This window comes from Agelaius phoeniceus, chromosome 3, assembly GCF_051311805.1.
Source record: "Agelaius phoeniceus isolate bAgePho1 chromosome 3, bAgePho1.hap1, whole genome shotgun sequence".
NCBI classification, from domain to species: domain Eukaryota; kingdom Metazoa; phylum Chordata; class Aves; order Passeriformes; family Icteridae; genus Agelaius; species Agelaius phoeniceus.
In genome coordinates, this window is record NC_135267.1 from 102,502,553 (window position 1) to 102,525,437 (window position 22,885).

At 50.5% G+C, this 22,885-nt stretch overlaps 2 protein-coding genes across 2 annotated transcripts; one reads left to right on the plus strand and one right to left on the minus strand.

Annotated features, from left to right (window-relative positions):
- Nucleotides 1-312: 312 nt before the first annotated feature.
- LOC129119020 (ninein-like protein) lies at nucleotides 313-15,600 on the minus strand. The gene is made up of 14 exons (XM_077176024.1): nucleotides 15,460-15,600; nucleotides 14,504-14,674; nucleotides 13,891-14,074; nucleotides 13,519-13,655; nucleotides 13,302-13,439; nucleotides 12,945-13,083; nucleotides 11,784-11,894; nucleotides 11,152-11,241; nucleotides 9,115-9,211; nucleotides 8,513-8,580; nucleotides 3,030-3,281; nucleotides 1,770-1,982; nucleotides 1,028-1,144; nucleotides 313-936 (listed from the first exon to the last, which is right to left on the minus strand). Exons 4-14 carry the CDS (start codon nucleotides 13,584-13,586, stop codon nucleotides 748-750), a joined length of 1,482 nt encoding a protein of 493 aa, XP_077032139.1. The 5' UTR covers nucleotides 13,587-13,655; nucleotides 13,891-14,074; nucleotides 14,504-14,674; nucleotides 15,460-15,600; the 3' UTR covers nucleotides 313-747.
- Nucleotides 15,601-16,204: 604 nt separating this feature from the next.
- Nucleotides 16,205-22,865, plus strand: EIF4A3 (eukaryotic translation initiation factor 4A3). Its single transcript, XM_054628899.2, has 12 exons — nucleotides 16,205-16,464; nucleotides 16,639-16,711; nucleotides 17,489-17,555; nucleotides 18,418-18,480; nucleotides 18,920-19,052; nucleotides 19,739-19,819; nucleotides 20,126-20,267; nucleotides 21,047-21,185; nucleotides 21,644-21,759; nucleotides 22,232-22,339; nucleotides 22,425-22,552; nucleotides 22,667-22,865. The coding sequence occupies exons 1-12, from the start codon at nucleotides 16,299-16,301 to the stop codon at nucleotides 22,681-22,683; spliced, it is 1,233 nt and encodes a 410-aa protein (XP_054484874.1). The 5' UTR covers nucleotides 16,205-16,298; the 3' UTR covers nucleotides 22,684-22,865.
- Nucleotides 22,866-22,885: the final 20 nt, after the last annotated feature.

Here is a 22,885-nt window from a genome sequence, read left to right on the forward strand (position 1 = left end):
AGGAAAAACACAGGCTCTTGCACTGTGTCTGGGAAAACACTTGCAAAAACATCAGCCCTAGGTAAGACTGGAGGTTTGCTTAGCCTCCATCTCAGACTGGAGCTGAAAAAGCAAACAGCTGAGGGAAAATGCAGGAACAGGATAAATGCCTGGGGCATTACAGCATTGCTCTGTCGTGCTCACTGCAGAGGCCACAATCTGGTTGGGTTTGGATCCTGGGCTCAGGCTGTAGGAGGAGCTGTTGGCAATAAATGTTCAGCAGCAGTTGGGGAAGGTGACTGAAATACAGAGCAGACTGGGAATAGCAGGAGGTGCTGTAACATTACAAATTTTTTAATGCCACAACTCAGGAGTAACCAAGCACAGGGTCCTGCAAGCCCTTCTGCCCTGACTTTCGAGATGTAACTGTGGCTCCAACATCAGCCTTCTGCAGAGAGGGAGCACCTGCACCACCCCCAAACACTGCCAAAGGAAATCCTGTGAGCTGGCTGTCCTGAGACAAACATGACATAACAGCATACTGCCACTGGGAAAGGCACCAAGGCTGCTGCTTTCAGTTGGAAAATTCAGCTATCCATAAGACCAGTTTCCTCAAAGGACTCTAGGCTCCCCATCTGCTATTTTCTGCACAGGAAAATCCTGGCAAGACCAGAGAGGACGAGGCTGATTTCCCAACCCAGCCATATCTCCCATTCTGCACCTGACCAGTCCCAGCCAGGAGCAGGGGCTGCCACTGCAGATGTTCCATCACCCACTCAGAGATGCTGGTGTGATTTTTCCAATAAGCTGCTTCAGAGCTGAGGCTTGTTCCTCCAACAGCTGGTTCTTCTGCTCCATGCTCTTCTGCTTCAGCTCAGCAGCCTGCAGAGCCATTGCAAACCTCCTGTTCTCTCCACGGAGCTCTTCAATCAAGAGCTTGTTCCTGGAGAGTTGGGCCTAAAGCAGGGACAGGAGGCTTCAGGTTCAGCATCCCATGCAGGGGCACCAGATGGGCAGCGACACACAGCACCAGCCCCTCTGCACTCACCTGGGCATCTCTGAGCTGAGCTGCCCTCTCTGCCAGCACAGCTTCAGCATTCCTCAGACTCTGCTCCAGCCCCTCTGCCTGCTCCACAGCTGCCTGCAGCAGCTGCTCGTGTTCCTCCTGCAGAGGGCAAGAAAGTCTGTATGTGGGTTGTCCCTGCACTCTCCTGGCCTCTGGCAACCCTGGACTGTACATTTCCCCAACAGGCCCTGTTCACAGACCCTCATGCTCCTTGAGGCAGAGCAGGGGGGTCCATCAGAGGTGCAGGATACGAAGAGCAGTGGGACAGGGGTCTAGAGCAGCACAACCTTCCCTAGGTCTGCACCCAACCAGTTTAAGACAAGGCACAGATTTTCCAGCAGTTTTTTCTATAAAAAATAAGCCATTGGCCTCCCCTTTCCCAGCCACATCCAGGAAAGCTCAGGGAGAGACAAAGTCTCCTTGTGCCTGCTCATTACAATTCCTTAGGTTATAATTTGCCCTATCTTTGCCCAGAAGACAAACTCACAAAAACCCAACACCTGGTTGCTCAGTGCCCTAGAGATAAATTCACCTGTTTGAGTGCAGGCTGGTGACTGGAGGATTCATGAAGAATTAAAGTTGCAGCTGAATTTGAAGGTAAGTGCATTTTCTTTGTGGGTTCTTTACCATCTTCCACCCAAACCTCTGGTGGCTTCAATCACAGCTGCCTTCCAGTGTTCCCTTCACAGTACCCTTGACTGAGCTCCTGCAATTCCCTGCTTACCTGGATCCTGACCAGCTGCCTGCATGTCTGCTCAGCCTGCAGCTGGAGGCTTTCCTGGAGCTGCTGAGTCTTGCACTGTTCCTCTCTCAGGGTGTTTTGCAGCTGCTCAAACTGCTTCTTTGGCACCATGCTGTTTATCTGAGCCTTGGCCTGCTGCAACTGCAGAGTGTACTGGGCCTGGGTGAGGCTCAGGCTAGCTTTGGCTTCCAAAAGCTGGAACACAGAAAGGTTGACAGCTGGTTACAGCTTTGAGCCCACAACAGGACAGGCCAGGCTGTGTTTTGGGGCAGAGGAGAGGTCAGACAGTGCCCTCAGCCCTCGCCTCAGCTCTCACCCCAGCACAGGCACAGCAGAGCTGCAGCACCATGGCAGTAGTGCTCACTGGGCAGCCTGCAAAGCAAGGGAGTGAGAGCACTGAGAGCTGCAGGAGGAGACACAGAGACCCCTTGCTGAGAGATGCTTCCCCCTGCTTCCCCCTGCTTCCCCCTGAGCAGTGAGGAGCAGGAGGATTCTCTGGGAGGGAGTCCCAGGACCAAGGGCTACAAGAGCAAGAGACAGAGGGGCTGCTCACTTGGGTTCTTGGATACATCCCAGGCTAGCTGTGATGTACTGAATGTCCTGTACTACATGTCCTCTGCTTCCTGTCACCAGCAAAGGGCAAAACTGGTAATGGGAAGCAGATCTGGTCCAACTTTGGGATGGCTGGCATAGGTAAGCTGTACTTTGGAAAGCCAGTCCCCAGGGTAAAATGCAGGAGAGGATTAATAACACATTGGAAGGTTTCTCACATTGGCTTTCCTCCCTCTGTCCTGGTGATCCACATTGCTCTGCTCTAACCACCTCATTTCCCATCACTCAACAAGCCCTGCCTGGCTGCTGTCATCCCTTCCCAACCCTTATCCAATTCTGCCACTGCTCCAGCTCCTCTGTCAGCTGAGCCATGGGGAACCACAGCTCCTGGCACCCCTGTGAGAGCCACCTCCCCTCTGCCCAGCCAGCCTGCACAGGACAAGGATAGGAGGGCATCACAGGGACAAGCAAGCAAGGAGCTCTCCCCAGCTGCACCTGAACTGGATTCAGCCATGGATGGCTGAGCAGGAGGGAGAATCCTTTTTCCTCCACAAAGAGGAAGAGTACAACATTTTTCTGAAAATTTGGACACCCTCCCTTCTGGGGAAAGTGTCCAGCACAGCCCCAGGCAGGACAACACCAACATCACAGAGTTCATCAGCAGCCTGCCACTGAATGAAGGACACTCACCTTTTCCTGTGAGGCCTGGAGCTGCTGTTGGAGCAGCTCCATCTCCATCCAGCATGCTGCATGCCTCTGGTGGTGCTCCAGCCTGGCAGCAATCTCTGCCCCTCGTAGCCACTCAGCCTCCAGAAGGCTCTGGCTGTGCAGCTGGGCAGTGCCAGGGCCAGCACTGTCACCAGCCTTGTGCTCAGGGGGCTCACAGCCCAGCTGAGGCCTCTTGACATCCTGGTGAGAGAGCCCCTCCTTGCCCTCATCACTCTGGAAAAGGTGGAGAAAAGAAAGAACAAGTCATGCACAGGATGCTTGGGGTGGGAACACAGGCAACAAAGACTGAGCCATGTGGGTGTGAGACTGGGAGGGAGAGAAAGCTCAGGGAGAAAGAGTGAAAGTAGTGAAAGTCATTAAATCATTACAGACTTTCCCCTTCTGTAAGACTTTCAATGTCACACAAGTTTTCACTGCTTTACAAGTTATAAGATGAAGCTGGTCCTTCAAAGGAAGACTGGGTTTGAATGTTTGAAACAAATATTTTTGCTCTCCTCTATGAACATGTGCAGTTTTTGCCCTTCTAAATCCTTCAGCCAAGAGCCTGGCAGTTGGGGTTGATGGCTTCCTACCAATGCTGTTAACTCTGCTGTTTCAGCCTCTCAGCTCCTCCAGCTTCTCTCTACCCAACTCACTCCTGTTCTTGCTGCTGGGAAGAGGGATAGGATCAGCTTCAGGCCACAGAGCAGCAAAGAACAGCCCCCAGAGGAGAGCCCTGTTTTGGGTAGTCCCACATCTGGGTTTGGCCTGCAACAGGAAGCAAAGCCAAGCCAAAATAGATATGGCCCTGAATCAATGTAGGAGTGAGTCAGGTGCCTCTGCCCCAGCAGGTGACTCAGCCCAGCCCAGCCCAGGGCAGACAGCCTGGGGACATCCGAAGTCCTGCAATGCTGTCAGAGACCTAAAACCAAGGAATGAAGAACAATGGGAGGGACAGTTTAGCAGATGGGGATCATCCACACCAGAAACCTGTCTCTCCCCAGATTTATGGCTCAGTGGGTGACCCCAGTACCTATCTAAAGCTTCCTAAGGAGGAAATCCATCCCATGTTAACTCTTCAGCAAGCTGTTCTCCAGCAGCCAGCACGGGTCTCCTGTGCAGGGAGAGACAGCAGAGTTAGAAAACCATGCACAAGCCCCATTTGGGGGCTGGCATTCTGTGCTGGCTCCCCGATTTCTTCCAATTTGGTTTCCAATGACAGCTAAGGACTAAGAAAAACTGAGAAAAAACCTTCCCATAGCTCAGGCAAAACATGTGGGGACAATCAAGAGACTAGACTAGAGAAGGAGCAGGTCTTCAGGGGAAGGGAAATAAAGGGGAATAAGGACAAAGACCATCAGACTGAATTGATGTGGCTTCCAGCTGGCTAAAATTATTTGGCAGTCCTGTGGATACAAAGTTATTTGACTCATCCAGACACACCAAGACTTCATTACAGGGTGACAGGTGGTGAGGCCAACCCCTCAACTGCAATAAAGCCAGGTCTGAAGACATCAGCTTGTTTGTGAGGCCTCTGTGATTCCACAGTGCTGGACACAAAGCTGGGACTCCAAATCAAGGTGGCCTCATTATCCTTCTGTGGGTACTCCCAGTCTCCCAGAAGGCCATGAATACTGGCACATGTGGGAATGAACCTTAGTCCTGTGTTGGACACTCCTATCCAACAACTGCTGCTAAACACCAGAGCCATACAGGACCCAAATCCCTCAAGGGAAGGTGCAGGATAACAGACCATCCATCCTGGCAGGGAGGACAGCACTGCAGTTTGTGGCAGTGCCTGTGGCATGCAGAGAGCTGTGTGAGGAAGTTCTTCCTCCCTCCTTGAAGCACAAGGACCAATCCATGTGGTGTTTGCTCACCTCAGTGCAGCTGCTTTTGGGAATTTTACATTGGATTCACATGCTGTGCTTCCTGTGGCATCTCCAACATCCATGTGGCAGAGGAGATGAGTGTGCAGTCAGCCACAGCCACAGGAGCACATCCCAGCTCCCTGACCACACTCCCACCATCAGTAAAAGACATAATGTAGCTTTTGTCTACATGTGCATAATATTGCTTTTGTCCACATGTGCTCAGTAATATTTATTAATTGGAAGTATCCTAGCTCATAGCCCACTTCATGAGAGCAGCAGAACAAAGCTGCTGTTGGAACATCCAAGAGAACACAGCTGCTGTTACAGTGTTCAGCAGCCTTGTGTCTCACAAAGCCTCTGCTTTTTCTTTGCAGCAGCATGTTAGATCTTCAAACTACCTTTGCAGTCAAACCTGACACTCTCTTGAGCTCTGGGTTCATTTTCCAAGTACTGCACAATATCTTTGAGCTGCATCAGCTCCAGTTTCAACCTGTTCCTCTTCCTCTTCAGCTCTGTATTGACAGCCTGAATGTCAGGTTTCCTCCTATGCTGTTACACCACTGTCTCCCAGAGCTTTTTTCCTTCTCTTCTTGCCCTGCAGGTCAGGTTTATGTCCTGAGATGTCTGCTCTTTGAAGGCATTTAACTCTGCCTCCTTCCCAAGCACATCCCCTTGTCTATCAAGATTCAATTTCTCCCTGACAAATGCTTTCCACTTTGCCTCCAGCTGCTAGATTGAACAGGCCATTTGTTACAACAAACATCTGCACTGTTTGCACTGGTGTGTCCATCATACAATTGCTCATTTCTTCTCTGTTCCCTCAGTGATGAAGTTGCAACAGAAGATTTTGGTCTACCTGCTCATCTGAGTCTTAGAGGATCAGCTCATTTTCCCGCAGAGGACAGCTCTCCAGTCACCTTGTCCCTTCCAACAGCAGAGCCCTCAGCTTCACTGTCTCTGCATTACTCCCATTTCATCCTGGTGCCTTTTTAATCTTGTCATACCCAACACCCAGCATTTTTCACATCTTGGCGTGTTCATCATTAACCTTTTCTTACAACTTGAGCTGCCTGCACTTCCACAGAGACTTGGTCTTTTTTCTTCTGTTTCCACTGCTGCCTCTCATGGGTACCCTGCTCTGGAAGGCCTCACCTTGGAGCCTTCATTGTTGGGAAATCACCTCCTCTCACACCAGTGCTGCTGCAATGAAGTCTTACAGCTGTCCTCATGCTGGCATTCACTCCATGACAACTCTTGCTATGCTCAGCCTCTGCATCTTTCCTAAAGACAAAAACCATCTTGCTGACCTGGGTTTGATATCACAGCCTGAAATGCTCAGCCAGCCTCTGAATGTACATTTGCTGGAGATGCAATACAAAGGGTTTTCTATGTTGCAAAGTTAAGGCAATTTGTTAAACTTCACAGAAAGTTCCCACACCTTTTGCACTTCTTAAAGACATCCAATTACATCTTTTCCAGCAACTCCGAAAGCTCCCCACTGCAGTCAGTCCATCTGCCATTCACCAGAGATAAAACAGCTTAAATGCCTTGTATTCCTGTTATTTGGGTTTGTTTCCCTGGTCTACCACAGACTTCAGCCAAATCACCTCCCTTCTCCCTCACCTACCCCATATCTCAGCCCTAAAACAGTGATAATGACCTAGCAAAATCCTCTGCTGGCATATTGCCAAGGGGAACCCTGATCCCAAAGGGAGATGCAGCAGGGCAGAGGCAGGAGGAAGGGAACATAAATAGTTATTCAGTGACAACCTCTTTCTTCCACAAACCAGTCTCTTTTACCTATATGGAGAAACTGAAGACATTTTTTACTGCTTTTAAGATAGCAAGTTGTGATCATCTAGCAAGTAGAGGCAGGTTTGCTGAAGGACCAAGAAAGAGGTAATAAGAAAACACTAATGAAAGTTCTTTTATATCTCTCACTATGTTAAGATACAGTCTTTGCTGGGCACTGCCTCTAACACAGCCTTGTAGAACATGCAGGGAAACTTAGAGTCCTGAAATAAAAGCATTCATGTAAGGGGAGTTGGATGTCTCACTTCAAACAATTGCAGCCCTGCAATTCTGCCCAGGTTTTCTTCCAAATTAAAGCAGCTCTCCAGCCCTGTGAAAAATCAGCCCAACCTACTCAGGTATGAGCAGGACATGCACCCCTAATCTCCTCCTTAGCCCCAGAAAGAGAACAGTGGCAGACCCCAGGCTCACTCTGTCCCTGTGCTGTGTCTTTATTTCTTCTCTTCCTGGTCCAGCTGCTGCCCTGGATGGCAAATGTCTTCAGTATGCTGCAGTCCCACCCTGGCCTGCTCCATCTCAAACCTCTCTGGGTCCATTCCCATTTTTGCTCTTCCAGCCCATTAATTATAGCCCAGTACTTTGCAACTGTTACTTCAAGATCTCTTTTCTGGTATTCCATCTTGCACATCTCAGCCTTGAAACTTTCCTCACTGTCCTTCCTCTCCCTCTCAAAGTTTTTCCACATTAACTCTATTTCATCCTCATAACAGTTTATCTGTTGGAAGGACATAGGATTGGGATATCAGCACCATGCTCCTGAGAGCTTTCCTCTCCTCCAATAGCTCCAATTCAGACTGATCTATTGGTCCCACTCAACAGAGGACTCTCTTCAGGCAGTTCTGGTCCCTGCTGAACTATCAGGCTCATGCATTAGTGTCTAACAAGCAAAAACCAGTGGGTCCCAATTCTTTTTCTTTCAGGCTGCTGCCAGCAAGCAGCACAGTTCTCCCCATTCTCTTGTTTGCAAGGAGCCCCAGAGAGGAGAAGGGAGAGGCCAGGGCATCATCTGCCACTGGCTCCTCGTATCCCTCCTCCAATGCAGAGTGGTTCCTTGTCAGGATGTGCTGGTAAGAAGCTGCTGCTCCCCACAACTCCCCTGTGAACACCAGAAACTCCAGGATTTGATGTGCACAAAGGCAGGACTATAAAGCAGACAAAAGATCTGTAGGCAGCTTTGTGCTCCTTGAACTGTTCTGTCACCTGCAGGGCAGTTTAGGATTTTCTCTTGCATTGCTGCAACACAAAACCCAGCAAGCATCACAGACCTGTCAATTCAGCAGCAAAAGGAGTAAATGTGGAAACTGAGGCCTCTCCCATGAGCATTCACAGCTGTCTGAAGAGGAGGCTGGGCTCACACTGTCACCTCAGAGCAGCAGGTTAGAAGTGTGCTGCAAGCCAAGGGTGACAAGGCTCTGATACAGCCCCTACCATCAGGAGACACCTGGCTGCTTCTCCTCTTGGTCCTGTCCCTGCTTTTACTGTGACAACAACACTGAGTGATCTCTGGTTCCTCATAAGACCCACACAAACATTTCACAAGGTGACAGTGATTTCCAGAGAGCCTCTGACAGCCAATGAGGCAAAGGCTCCAAACCCTCCTGCCAGCCAAGGCAAGCTGGAGAAGCACAGGAAATGACCCCACAGAGTGATGAGGCACCACCCTGCTCCCCAGCCTGAGCTCTCCCTCCAGCAACCCTACTGGAGCAGATGTCTCATCAGTCACACTGTAGCAGCAGCTGTGTGACAAGCAGTCAGGACATCTCCCCCCACCCCACTCACCTTAGTTTCCAGCTGCACCTTCAGGCCCTGCAGCTGCTCTTGGAGCTGCTCCACTGGGAGTGACATTTCTGGAAACACAGAAGTAGAACAAGAGGGCTTGGAGAGGGGTGTGATGTCAGAGGGGAGGCCTACAAGACAGGACCAATCAGGATTGGCTGCAGCTTCATCTAGTCCATAAGGGGTTTGGGGGATTGCATACAACCCCAAAAGATGAACATTCCCCATCTACCTGGCAACTAGTCCCAGGGCTGCATCACCCTCTTGGCCAGAAGCTTTCATCTAATGCTCAACTTGAATTTTCCAACCCACAGTTTGGGGCTACTTCCTCTTTATTGCATTGTTTCCTCAGCATGTTCAACACTGAGAATCTGCCAGCTCACAGGTTCCATCAGCAACTCTGAAGCTGGAAAACCCTCCTCTCCTCCATCCCCCTCCTCCCCACCACCCATCCTCTCCTTCTTCCCTCCCATGGCTACCCAGTACCAGAACTGGCAGCAGTAGTTCAGGCACAACAAGCCTCCCCACACTCCCATGCAGACTTGGAGGCAGAGGGAGCTTTGTCATTGCTGAGAGGATGGGCCCTGAGCCCTCCTGCACGTTACCTGCTGCTGGCAGCCCTCCCTCAGCCCTGCTCTCCTGCAGCTGGAGGCGCAGCCCCTGCAGCTCCCTCCGCAGCGCTCCGTTCTGCTCGTACAGCACCTGGAACAAACACTGCTCAGGACACAGGACAAAGCTCCTGCAAAGCTCCTGGCAGGGCCTCCCCCGGCCCCAGCACAGCCTTCCCAAACAAAGGAACACATAAGACAATTTGGAGGAGTCAAAGAAGAAATATAACCCCAGATTTCCAAGACCACCATCACTACACACTGTAAAGCACAAAAGCACACAAAACCAGGGGTTTGCCAACACCTCAGGGGGCTGGGCCTCCTGAGACCCTCCTGACCTAAATAATCACTGGTGGAATCCAACACAGAAGAAACATCATGATCCCAGCACACACCCAGGGGTTTGTATTTACATCCTCAAGGCTCTGTTGTGGGCACACGGGCTGGCCAACAAGCACTACTCTATGCAGAGAAGGCAACCAGCAGGATTCACAGGGAAGCAAAGCCCACAGGCCTCTGGGAGGAAACTTTTCCAGGTTGCAGAAGGAATAAAACAAGGGAAGAAGGTGCTGATCCCATGGGAAGCACAGCACGAGGCAGGTCCTGGTGCCAGAGACACCCCAAGGCCAGTATAGGAGTTTATCCCATCTCCATCAGCAGGAATCCCAGAGCTGAACACCAAGTAATGAGCCACCACAGCAGTGCCATGAGCCACTTCCATGGAGGGGTCTGGAGAGGGGCAGCTGCTTGCTTCACTTCACATCCTCTATCCTGTACTGGAAGCAACAGCATACAAGGCATCCTGCCTTCTTCTGGACTGTTCACTTTGAGCAGACATCCAATTCCATCCCATATCCTGCCACCCAGGAAACTGATGTGCTGTGAGATACTATGAACTAGGACACTTGCAGGTAACAAATATTACTGAGCAGATGTAGACAAATGCAAACCCAGTTTGTTTCATCTCCATTCTAAACAGGAAAGGGGGGCTGAGAGCATTCAACGAGGGTAAAGGATAAACCCCAGTGGGTGCCTTCATAGGGGCAGGTGAAGCCTGAAGGTCAAACCTTTCCACCCATCAGCATTCTCATGGACAACTCTGGGGCTGCTCAACGAGAGGAAAAATTGCAGCATTGAGCATATTCAACCCTCTGGTGCCACCTGGAGCAATGCTGCACTGGATAGTGCTTGAGAATGTTTGCCTTTAATCACAGCTTGGAGAAGGGCTGCCTGATGCATCCACAGAATGGCTTTGCTGCATTTCAGCCCTTGCTGGGGGTATGTGACTGTCCCTGTCCCTGCTCAGGGGTGCTCCCCAGCCACACACAGCATCTGGGAACAAACAGGCAATGTGACAAGCACAGGACTCAAAGAACAGAGCACCCAGCACCAGTTAAAGATACACTAGTTAAAAATGCAAGAGACACACGTTAAAAATGGGAGAAGGGAAATGGAGTTTTTGCTCATGCCTCAGAGAGCCCCAAGCTCTGGGAAGGAGCACAGCACCCTGCAGGAGTTGCAATACACACAGCACCAATTCTTGGACCACACACACACATCAGATATCTGGACTGGCTTACCTTGACTCTCTAGCAGAGTTCAGCAGCAACAAGATTTTTAGGGTTTTTTTAAAGTGGGGGCAAGAAGGAAGGAAAAACAAAAAGATAGAAGACTTTAGCTGTTAATTTGGTTTCCAAATTAGGAGAACAGCTTTCTCCTCGTGCTCAAGAAGAAATCCAACAGAGCCCAGGGCCTGTCCTTAACAACAGAGGTACATGGTTCCAACAAAATAGTCCATGGCTACAAGCAGGAAGGAATTTATGATCCACCCCTACTCTCTCCTGCCAAAATCCCTGCAAGGCAAACAACCCATGGAGGGCTTCAGGAGTAAGGAGACAGCACTCTGAGCAAGGTAAGAGGGATCCCTCTGCCCTAAGATCAGGTCTGCCTCCTTCCACTCCCTCAGGCCCAAGTGGCCCAGAGATGTGCTGCAGAGAGCAGCAGTGTGACACTGGCAGGGCTGCCCACACGTACCTGGCACTGCCGCTCGTATTCCAGGACAATCTCGGCAAAGCGCTCGCTCTGCTTCAGGAACTCTGGGCTGTGGGGCTCCCCCTGCTCCAGCTGCACAAAGAAGCACTTCTCATCAGGAAAATCAGCTCCAAATGGAGAGTCAAAAGCTCTGCTAAATCCCTGGGGTCACGGGGCACACCCATACATTCAACAGAAGGCTCCCTAAACGGCCCATCACCTGTGGGATGGGTTTGAAAGAGGAGGAAAAACAATTTTCTCCACATGTGAGACAGCAAAGGCAGGATTTCCTGGCTAACAAGATCACAGACTCACTTCTTTTCCCAGATTCATTTTAGGAGTGGAAGATACTAAAACAAGCCCTTTACTTCAATACTAGAAAAAATAAAACTTTTCTGGAAACTGAACTCTGTAAGTTTTCCCTTGGAAGACTGCAGATTTGCAGAATTCTCTACAACTGGAAACTTGGAAACTTTCCTCACACCTTTTTTTTTCTTTCCCAGCTTCCAGGTTGTCATTAAAGCACAGGAGAGCTCACACAGGGGGAGACCATAGCAACTGACAAAAATAAGCAAGATCAATTTTTTTATGAATTCCTGAAAAGTTCTTATTTAACTGCAATAGAGAAAGGTTACCTTATCCTTCACAATGTGGTCGAGTTCTTTTTGCAGCTCCAACACCATTTCCTCAGAGGCTGACAGTTTCTCAGCCATCTCTGTGACCTTGTTTTGTAGCTGTGTGTTCTCCTGCAAATAAAATGGAGATTTCCCTGCTGCAGTGGGTCCTGACATGGCAGGATGGGTTTATTAGCCACAGGTACTCAGCAGAGAGCTGTAAAACAACTGGCATATCAGCAGGACAACCACAGCTCCCAAGAGACCCTGGACATGGCCTGGTTTTAGCCAGGACAGGGCTGATTTTTGCAGTAACCAGAAGGGGATGTGGCTAAAGCCCAGATGTTATTCTGAACCACCTCATTCATTGGGGTCAGAGGGAAGGCACTCTCTCTATATTCCAGGGAGAAGGAGGTGCCTTCCAGAGAAAATGTGGCTGCTCTGCAATGAGCATTTGGCATGTAAATCACCCTCTCTTTTATACACTTTTGTTGTTAATACTGTTGCTGTCACTGGTTGTTTCTTATCTCACTGCTGTTTCCAGTAAATTGTTCTTATCTCAACCCATGGTCTTTGCCTTTTGTGCCTCCCATTCTCCTGCCACTGAAAAGTGGGGAGTGAGCAAGCGGCAGCGTGGTTTGGGGAGTCTTGGTAAAAAACTGGGGAGCATCATTCTTAACCCATGACAGGAGAGCATATTGCTGATACCACATGGGCTCATGTCTCCAAAGGACAGGAGTGGGTTTTGCACAGTAAGAGCTAAACAGGATCAGCTCCACCTCCGCTCCCCAAAATTGTGGTTTCCCTCACAGTTAACAAAGGCAGCAAGTCCTGAGCTATCTCCATCTGTACTTCTACACTGAGCTGGGGTAATCCCAGGCATGCAGACACCATCATGCCTTTGACATGGCCCCTGGCACAATTTTAGCTTTGGCCATTGTGTTTTCAGGTGTTACCAAGGGCCAAACCACTGCCAACAGACAACACAGCAGTTTAGTAATGGCATGGCAAGGTAACAAGTTCTGTATTTAATACAACTGGATGGATGTGGCTGATGATTCTTCTCCATAAAATTCCTGTTCTTCCCAACAAGAGCAAAGTGAACCATCTATATTTGTCACCACCTCTGCTTTGCCACCTCTGAAAGAGCGAAGGTGTTTCATCCAAGGCAGCTGTACTTACATTCATCACATGGTTCAGTCTCCCTTGCAGGTTGGCCTCTTTGCCCTGGAGGAGCTGTGTAGCAGCCTCCAGCTTTGCCTGGTGACTCACTGCTTGCTGCAAAAGCAGCTCTTTTGCCTCTATTTCTGCCTGAACATTCCTGGGGAAAAAAAGCAACATGGTTGGGACAGACAGAGCATGTTCCTGGATGGCCACAAGCAGGAGATGAGAGCTTTGTCGGAAGGATGCTGAGATCATAGGGGTGGAGAGGGGTCTTCAAGGATTTTCCTGCCACTGACGCATTGGCAAAACAAGTGGGAGATTCAAAAGGGATGTGTGAGCACATTTTCTCCACCCCACCAAAAGAACCCCTCCTACCTGAGCTTGCTCTGGGTGTGCTCAAGAGCAATGTACTGCTCATCCAGCTCCCTGCCCAGCTGCAGGCAGTGTCTCTCTGCCTTCTCCAAACTGAGCCTCGCCTTGTCCCTCTCCCTGGCGATCTGCCTCACCTGGGTCCTGCAGACACAGCGAGCAGGGCATGAGGACACCCCTCAGGCAGCCCACAGAAGGCCCTCACAGGGAGCAGAGCCCTTACCAGAGGCACTGCAGTTTGTATCTGTAGGAGGTGCCAGCTGCAGGCTGGAGGCCGCTCCTGGGGACCATGAGTGTGCTGTCCCAAGCTGCAGGCAGCCCTGCCAGGCTCACCTGCTGCTTCGTGCGGATGCTCCTCCTCTGCAAGAAATGCACAGACTGAGATCACCTCCTCCCTCTTCTAACAGCTCCAACAGGACTCCTGTTGTCACACCATCTGACCACCCTCCAGTCTTTCAGGGATGCCTCCCCCATCTCACAGATAAGCCTAGATCACATCCACCCCCACGTTCCCCCAGCCCTGGGGTGACCAAACCCATCCTGAACCTGGCTGCAAGCGCTCCCCTCACCCCGGGCAGCTGCTCACTTCACCCACCAGCACCAATCCAGGCACAACCAGGGACCCTGAGGATCTCCTCTGAGCTCTTCCAGGGCTCAAGTGGCAGTGACAAGTTGAGGCTTGGCAAATCCAGTGTCTTTGCTGAGGCTGGAGAAGTGATGTGGGCCCAGGTAGCTTGGCCAGAAGGACAGGCTGCTTCCCTGAGTGCTCCCCTCTGATGCTGAGGAAAAAACAGCAGGAATAAGTCAGTGGGGCCAAACTGGCAGAAGAAAACTGATGGTTTTCAATATCAAAGGGAAACTTCAGAGACCAGATCAATACTAAAGAACATTTTAGAAACAACCCCAGGCTGCCAGGAGGGAGATGTCCTGAGCTGCCCTCATGGCAGCCACAAGAGCAGGTCTGCAGGCACAGACCATTCAGTTTGGTCTCCCTGATGACCCATCAACACCCAGAGTCCACAGAAAGACCAGCACTGAAAGTTGTATCACTTACAGGGTCTTGGGAAAACTGTCAAAGGGGCGCTGACAGCCAACATTTTATTTGACAAAGAGCAGAGCCCAGAAAGCTGATACAGAACTCAGAACATTTCCAAAAGCACCGATTTTGTACCAGGTTTGGAAGAAGCCTGTCTTCAGAGAGCTGTTACCTCAAAGTCTGAAGCCAAAAGAACGATTCTTTTTTCTTTTTTTTTTTTCTCAAGATCCTGGATTGAGCTGTCCTGGCTGTCAAGGCAAGCAGAGATTCACTTCCACCTTAGCACATTCACGTGGTGTTACTTCAAAAGCAAATGTCTTGCCAGTCCTTGGAACTGAATGCACTAAGGAGAAAGAAGTATTTTACATCAAACAAAAATAAACGTGGATGAAGCTTGTTCATGCACTAAAAAGAGGACAATCTGTGTCACATGTGAGGTGCGGAGACATCAGCACTTCTGAGGTCAATGTTAGAACCAGGGTGATGTTTTTCTTCTCCTAGGATGTGCAACCCTCTCCCTCCCATAAAAAGACCAGGCTCAACAGCCCCCTGTTGTTGTGCGTTACAATCCCACACCACCCAGGCAGGCATTGCTTCTACTCAGGCAGCTCCCAAGGGAGCCTTTCAGTGGCTGCAGTACAGACCATATCTAAAAATTGTCCTGCAAGTGAAGAACCCTCCCCCAGATCACCACCCTCAGATGCCTGACTGAATCCTATGGAATCACCTAGTCGTGAAAAGTATCTTGGCCTGAATTGTTCTCAGTAAACCCTGATCTTTAGCCTCCTTTTTTTTTTTTTTTTTTTTTTTGGTTTGTTTTTTTGTTTGCTTTGGGTCTTTTTGTTTGTTTTTTGTTTGGGGTGGGGAACACGGGAAATGGATTAAGAAACCCTTTTAAGTGTGTGATGTCTGGACTCGTGTCTGGATTCCCTACAAGATCGTTTTAAAACATCGAACACAAACGAACTGTCCCGTGTAAGGAACTGGCAAGGACTTAATTGCTCCTTGCCCAAGGTTTGTGGAAATCCCCTCATGGAGCTGCAGATCAAGGCCATAACCAGGATCCTTTTTACAAACCCCATCCCATGGAGTTGCTGAGTCTTGGCTGCTTAAGAGACATTGACATACCGTGGAAAACGGGGTTATGCATCCGCGGGACGGAGGCACTGCAGCATCGGCTCGGCCCGGCCCTGACACCCCGCGCATGCGCAGGCCGCGCGCACATCCCGGTCCAACGCCCTGGATGCATTTCCCGGGTGAATCGGGAGGAGCAGTGGTAGGAGGCGGAGGGAGCTGATGCCGCCTTTTTACTCGGCTCTTTCCGCAGTGCTGTGTCCAGTTCTGGGCTCCTCAGGGCAGGAAAGGCAAGGAGCTCCTGGAGAGGCTCCAGCGGAGGGGGGCATAGAGGTGATGACGGGACTGGCGCACCTCTCCTGAGGAGAGGCTGAGGGGGCTCTCCGGGCCTGCTTAGTCTGGAGAGGAGAGGACTGAGCGGGGATCTCGTCAGTATGTACAAATATCCCAATGGCAGGTGCCAAGAGGATTGGTGCCAGGCCCTTTCCAGTGGCGCCCAGCGGCAGGACGAGGAGCAGTGGCCATAAACTAAAACACGAAGTTCCACCTCAGCATGAGGAACAACTTCTTTGCACAGAGCGTGGCAGGGCACTGGAACGGGCTGCTCAGGGAAGGGAGGTCGCGGGTTCTCCCTCTCTGGGGACACTCCGCACCCAGCGGGACCGATCCCCTCAGGGCCCTTCCAAGCCCCGCCCTCCCGTGGTCCCGCGCGCGCGCCCCGTGCCCTCACGCGCACGTCCCGCTCAGGCGCACGCGCGCGACCCGCCCCGCGCCTCTCCCGGCCCGTCCCCGCGCAGGCGCGCGCCGCTCCCGCCCGCCCCCCGCGCAGGCGCAGTGGCGGAGCGGGGCGCGCGCGGCGGGCGTTGTGCGGCGCAGGCGGCGGCGGCGCGGCCATGGCGGGGTCCGCGGGGTCCGCGGGCGGCTCGGCGCGGAAGCGCCTCATGAAGGAGGAGGACATGACCAAGGTGGAGTTCGAGACCAGCGAGGAGGTGGACGTGACGCCCACCTTCGACACCATGGGCCTGCGGGAGGACCTGCTGCGCGGCATCTACGCCTACGGTGGGCGGCGGGGCCGGAGGGGAAGGGCCGCGGGGCCGGGGGTGCGGGGCCGGGGCTCGGGCTGAGGGCTCGGAGCGGTGCGGGAGCCGCGGCAGGGCCCGGATGTGCGCCCGGCCGCGCCTGCGCCCTGCGGCCGGGCCTGGCCTGGCCTGACGGTGTCTCTTGGCCCCGCAGGGTTCGAGAAGCCATCGGCCATCCAGCAGCGAGCCATCAAGCAGATCATCAAGGGCAGGGACGTGATCGCCCAGTGAGTGCAAGGGGGATGTCGGGCACATTCCCTGCCTTGAGGCTGGAAGCGGGACCGGCCACCCGTGGGCCTGGGCTGGTGCCTGGCAGGGTGTGGGGAATGACCTGAAATTGGTGGGACATGGGGACAGGTTGGTCAGAGCAGCTGTGGATGTCCCATCCCTGGAAGTGCTCAAAGCCAGGCTGGATGGGGCTCTGGGCAACCTGGTCTAGTGGGAGGTGTGCCTTCCCATGGCAGGGTGGGGGATGGAGCTGGATGTTGTTTAATTCCCTTCCAATTCAAACTACTCTGTGGTTTTATGGTGCGACAAGCAAACAGTGAAATTTACTAACTTGCTGTGATCCTCTGCCAGTTAATGCCAAAGTTTATTAGGTTTAGTTACTGTAAAAATATGCCTTAGAGACAAAGAAGGATATGCATCCCACTGAAAGAATCCTTTCTTGGTCACCAGTGCAAATTACTGGCCTTGCAAATTGCATTGGTTTATCTGTCATTTACTTGAGAAAAGTGAATGTGTGGCAGATGGCAGAAAGTTAAAATGCTGGTCTGATAAGGAGCAAAGGTGCCAGAGCTGGGGACGCTGGAGTGTTCTGTCCCTGATATTGCAGCTTTCAAATCTGCCTGACAGCAGATCAGGCTCTGATCATAGCAAACCTTTGTTGGCACTGTTGAGTTCTTTGCACGGGGGGTGGGAGAGAGCACAGGGGTGGAATGTGTTGAATTGCCTGTGCTGTTGGTCCAGACATGCAGAGTATTCACCAAACATCTGTTTCTCAGGTCACAGTCGGGAACAGGGAAGACAGCAACATTCTCCATATCTGTTCTACAATGCCTGGATATACAGGTAATCTCAGAGCAGCACATGCTAAAAATAATTTTTACCAAAACACTGGGCTTCATTGTAAAAGTGTGTTCTTTAAGAGTGAATAAATTAAGTTTTACTTTGAAATCTTATAATTGTGGGCAGTGAACCTCAGACAGAATTCTGACTGAGAGCTTCACCAGACTCTGTAACAATTTAACTGTTAAGGCCATTCTGGCAAAGTAAGTTCAGATGATCTTGTAATGATAAAGTTGTCTTTAACAGCTGATCTCTTTCACTTGTTAGGGCTAAGTTAATCCCTCAGCAAGGAGAATTGTCTTCAGATAGTCCTAATAGCATCATGAGCATATCTGGTGATAGGTGATCTGATTCATTGCACAGACTCAAACCTAGGTTATTGACCAACAGCTGTTTGCTCTTGTTCTGCTCAGAGGCATTGTGTCCATCCGATAGTTTTGGGGTATAATTGGATGTGCAGATGCAATTGAATAAGAGGGTGGGTTTCAGTGGGCTGGGATTGTTACTCACCTGTCACTGTCTGGGGACATAAAAATTAAGGTTGTATGTTGTAAGTAGAAAGGAAAGCTTTTGATTTATTTCTGTAAAGTGCTCGTAATACTTTTAAAGGTGACACTTCAAAACTTTGTCTTGGAGTCCTTGAGCAATGCAAGGTGTTTATCTGAACCAAACACACAGAACTGAAGGACTTGAAATTTGGTTCTATTTAGCAAGAAATGTACACACCTTTTTTTTTAGCACAAAATTCTGTTCTAAATCCTTCAGCTGTGGCATTTCACAGCTTTGATTCTGTGAGCTCCATCACCTCTTGCATGCCTGGCTCTGGCCTGTGGTTAACTTCCATGTGATTCCGTGCTTTAACCAGGTCCGTGAGACCCAAGCCTTGATCCTGGCACCGACTCGGGAGCTGGCTGTGCAGATCCAGAAGGTAGGAGCATTGCAGTCCTTGTCTGGGAAACCTTGCAAGGCCTGGGGCCAGTGCTCTGCTGATTCTCTAGCAGAGCTCAAAGCACAGCTTCCACTTTTTCTTCTGTTCCTGAGGGAAATAACAGAAGCATGATCTGATACAGGGCTGTTTGCTCCTCTGCATTATATCCATTGCTTTGGCAGTCTGAGGTTTTGCAGAGCCCTAACTGAGTTTTTAAGGCCAGCCCATCTAAAGCAGTTGTGATCCCTGAGGAAATGAGTCCCCAGTGTTTTAAGGCCTGCTGTTGTGGAGGTTTGGGTAACAGACATTAAAAATCCTAACTCCTTGTGCTGACATCTCTTTAAAAAGCCCACAGCATGGCTGCACAGGCCTGCATCTCCTGACACAGGCAGCCTGGGGAGAGCTGGCATGGTGAATCCCTTCCTTTGTACCCACACAGGGCCTTCTCGCCCTGGGAGACTACATGAATGTGCAGTGCCACGCCTGCATCGGGGGCACCAACGTGGGCGAGGACATCCGCAAACTGGATTATGGGCAGCACGTGGTGGCTGGCACTCCTGGCCGGGTGTTCGGTAAGGAAATCCTGGCATTTAGTGTAACACCTTTAATGTAACATTCAGGGGAAGTGTAACAAGGTAACAACTTACTGCTCTTGCGCCTGGAAAAGACTACAGGGAAATCAGTGGTGATGGTATTTTCATTCTCTCTGGTTATGCTTTGCTTTCCATTCTTGAGGTGACTCTTTATGTGGTGGCTTTGCAAAAAGGAGAAAGTATTGCAGTCCCTGAATCTTAAAGGGGATAGGAGCCAGGCCTACATGAATGCCAGAATTAGGCCCACATTTTCTATGTCCTGGTGGTTGCTCTTTCTTTGTTAAATCAGGTGCACTTGCAGCTGGTACTTTCTGGTTTCACTGCATGAAGAGTTTAACATTTACTGCTCGTGGCAGTTACCACAGGGGTAGTGTTGGCCTTCAAGCTCCCATCTTCTGTGTGTCTGAGGAACACATAGCACTTACACAAGCTCCTGTCACTGGGAGAACATGAACTGGTCCCCAGAAGTGGAAAAAAGGCAACCAAAACTTAGCAGCTGTCAAACTGGGCTGACTCTCAAACAGGATTTGTGGATTCTGTTGACATAACATTCATCTGGCATTTTGTATTTCTCACATCTGTCCCTCCTCCACCAAAATGCCCTGACAGTGGTGGGGCTCACTTGCTTTCAGAGCATTCTCATCTCACAAAGTGAAATCTTACAGATATGATTCGTCGCAGAAGTCTGAGAACTCGTGCCATCAAAATGCTGGTTTTGGATGAAGCAGATGAAATGCTCAATAAAGGTAAAACATTTGTCTCCCTTCTGCTTGCTTTCTTCTTGCTTCTTTGAGATTCTAGGGTGTCCCAGCTGGCAGGCCCACTTATAAAAGGTTAAAAGTTAAAGTTTAAAAGGTTAGACTATTACAGTTAGTTATAGGCTGTAGTAGGTTAAGCTACACAACAAGTCTTGTCTGATGTTACTGATTCACACATTTATGTTCATCCCATAGTATAGACCCAGTACTGAATTCCAGATCAGATTGTGAAAGAAGAGGATATTTGGGAGAAGGATGTGCTAACTGTTGTGTGTGGCTTGACTTGCACTGCAGGCTTCAAGGAGCAGATTTATGATGTGTACAGATACCTGCCTCCAGCCACACAGGTGGTTCTGATCAGCGCCACTTTGCCGCATGAAATCTTGGAAATGACCAACAAGTTCATGACAGACCCCATCCGCATCCTGGTGAAACGGTCAGTGAGTTTCCTTGGAGAGAACAGGGACTCTGAGTTGGGGCAGCCCTGGGCAGGTCACAATATTCACTGATTTAAATGTACAGGGGGTCTCTGTGTTCCTTCTCATCATTCCGAGTGTCCACAGATGTGCTCATCTCCTGTTTCCCAGCAGGGGCTGGCTTATCTCCCTGACTTTATCCTTGTCCAGTTTGTGTGCTGCAGCTCAGCCTGGATGTCCCCTCATTCTCCCCATGGATAACAGTTTCTCCTCATGGAAATCTATCCTTCACACTTCTCCAATTCCTGGGCTCCCCCAGAGGATTGTTTTTTAGGCTTCCTGTTAAAATCTCCTATTACATGGCAGGTAAAAAAGCCCCTTTAGCCAACTGATCCCGGGTGTTCTTGGAGGCACCAGTTTACATCTGGTGGTGTCACAGGTCCTTGTGCACTGGGACTTGGGAGGAGTCTCCCTCTTCCCTGAGCTCTTACACTGCCCCATTTCGTACATTTGTGCTTCTTGAGACTTTCTTCAGTCTCTCTTGTCAAGAAGCTGGAATGTAAAAATGATGAGAACAGAAATGTTCCCCTTTGGAGCTGTCTGGCTGGAGCAGAGCAGTTCCAGTCTTTGCTGCATGGGTCATATTCAGGGCCCTTCTTAAAGCTGAGTTTTCCCAGGACTTTCTGGAACAACTTGGATTCCATCTGGACCCAGCAGCCCACAGCACATGGGGCAGAGGGGTGGTCTCTGGTGCAGCACACCCAGCCCCTCTAACTGCTTGTGGTGTTCCTCCCTGCAGTGATGAGTTGACCCTCGAAGGAATCAAGCAGTTTTTCGTGGCTGTGGAGAGGGAAGAGTGGAAGTTTGATACCTTGTGTGATCTCTACGACACGCTGACCATCACCCAGGCTGTCATCTTCTGTAACACCAAGAGAAAGGTACAGGGGCCATCAGGGGGGCATGGTGCTTCCTGAGGGTGACTCCAACAATGCTGGATTAGTTAAGAGGTCTGGTTGCTCCCCCATTTGGAAATAGTTCAGTAGACCATAGGTTAAATCTTCGGGATGTGCCTAACTTAAAACAGCAGAGGCAGACCTGATAACAGCTGACAGGAATTGCCTTTTTAGAGAAGTAAGAATGTGCTCAATCTAACTGCTTATAATTCCTGGAGCAAACCCACAGTTCCTGAATAAATGCTCTTAATTCCTTTCCTCTCGTGGCTTGTGGAGCCCTGTATCACACAGCTGATGCTTTGTAAGAATTATTTACTTCCCTTAGTCTCAGAATGCTTGTGGAGGTGTCTCAGTTCATACCAGCCCATCTCAGCAAACATTCTGGAGCTCAGCTGCTGTGCTTGGCTGTCTGAGCAAATAACTAACCCCGGCTGTGTTCACAGGTCGACTGGCTCACAGAGAAGATGAGGGAAGCCAACTTCACCGTTTCCTCCATGCATGGGGACATGCCCCAGAAGGAGAGAGAGTCCATCATGAAAGAGTTCAGATCTGGTGCAAGGTAAATGCCCCAAATGTTGCTTAGATCAGTGCTGCCTCAGGGCAGGGAAACCCTAATGCCTCTGTCTCAAGGCTTTGTTCAGCTCAGATTAAGGAGAACTCTGATTTCCATCTCTCTCCTGTGGTGTGGAAGGGTTGAGAGCTTGCCATTTTCCTCTGGGTGTAGAATTAGTCTGTTCTGTTTTGCTGAAGACGTTGGGAGTTGCTGCACTTAAAATTCAAGGAAAAATGTTTGTGCTCCATCCTCAGTATTTTAAACACTTGGGAGCATTATTCCTTCTGAAGATCCAAGCTGTGTTGGTCCTGTCTTGGCTGAAGTTTGGTGATAGTGCAAGGGACAGCTTTCCATGCAGCAGAAGTGTGGGTGCTGCTGGTGTGCTGTGGGCAGGGGGGAGCATGGAATAGCAGGGGATGCTCTGTGCTGGAGACTGCAGGTTCCCAGAAAAGTCCTGACTGTGCCCCTCTCTTTGCAGCCGAGTTCTTATTTCCACAGACGTGTGGGCTCGAGGCCTGGATGTGCCTCAGGTGTCGCTGATCATTAACTACGACCTGCCCAACAACAGAGAGCTCTACATACACAGGTAGGCTGGGGCTTCCCACGGGCCACTGGGGCTGGGGGAAGTCTCCCACAGTGGCTCCATTCCCTCTTCCCTCGTGCCTCTGCAGAATCGGCCGCTCGGGCAGGTACGGCCGGAAAGGCGTCGCCATCAACTTTGTGAAGAACGACGACATCCGCATCCTGCGGGACATCGAGCAGTACTACTCCACCCAGATCGACGAGATGCCCATGAACGGTGCGTGCTGCTGGCCCTTCCTCTGGGGAGAGCACGGGGCAGCAGTGCTGGGCTGTCCCGCTGGCCTGGGGCTCTCCACACACTCACTAATCCTTTCCTTTTCTCTCCTTTCAGTTGCTGATCTGATTTGAAGGTCCATGGTTAGCAGGAAGTTGTACCTTTTGGTACCCTCCACAATTATCTTTTGGACCCACATCTTTATATCGTATTTTTTGTCGTATGTTCTTGAGTTGAGCTGCACTTGAGAACTTGTGTAAATATTGTCTGTACTCCCACCCATGTTTTTCAATTAAAAAAGGAGGTTTTACCATAACCTGTGCTTAATTACTTTAA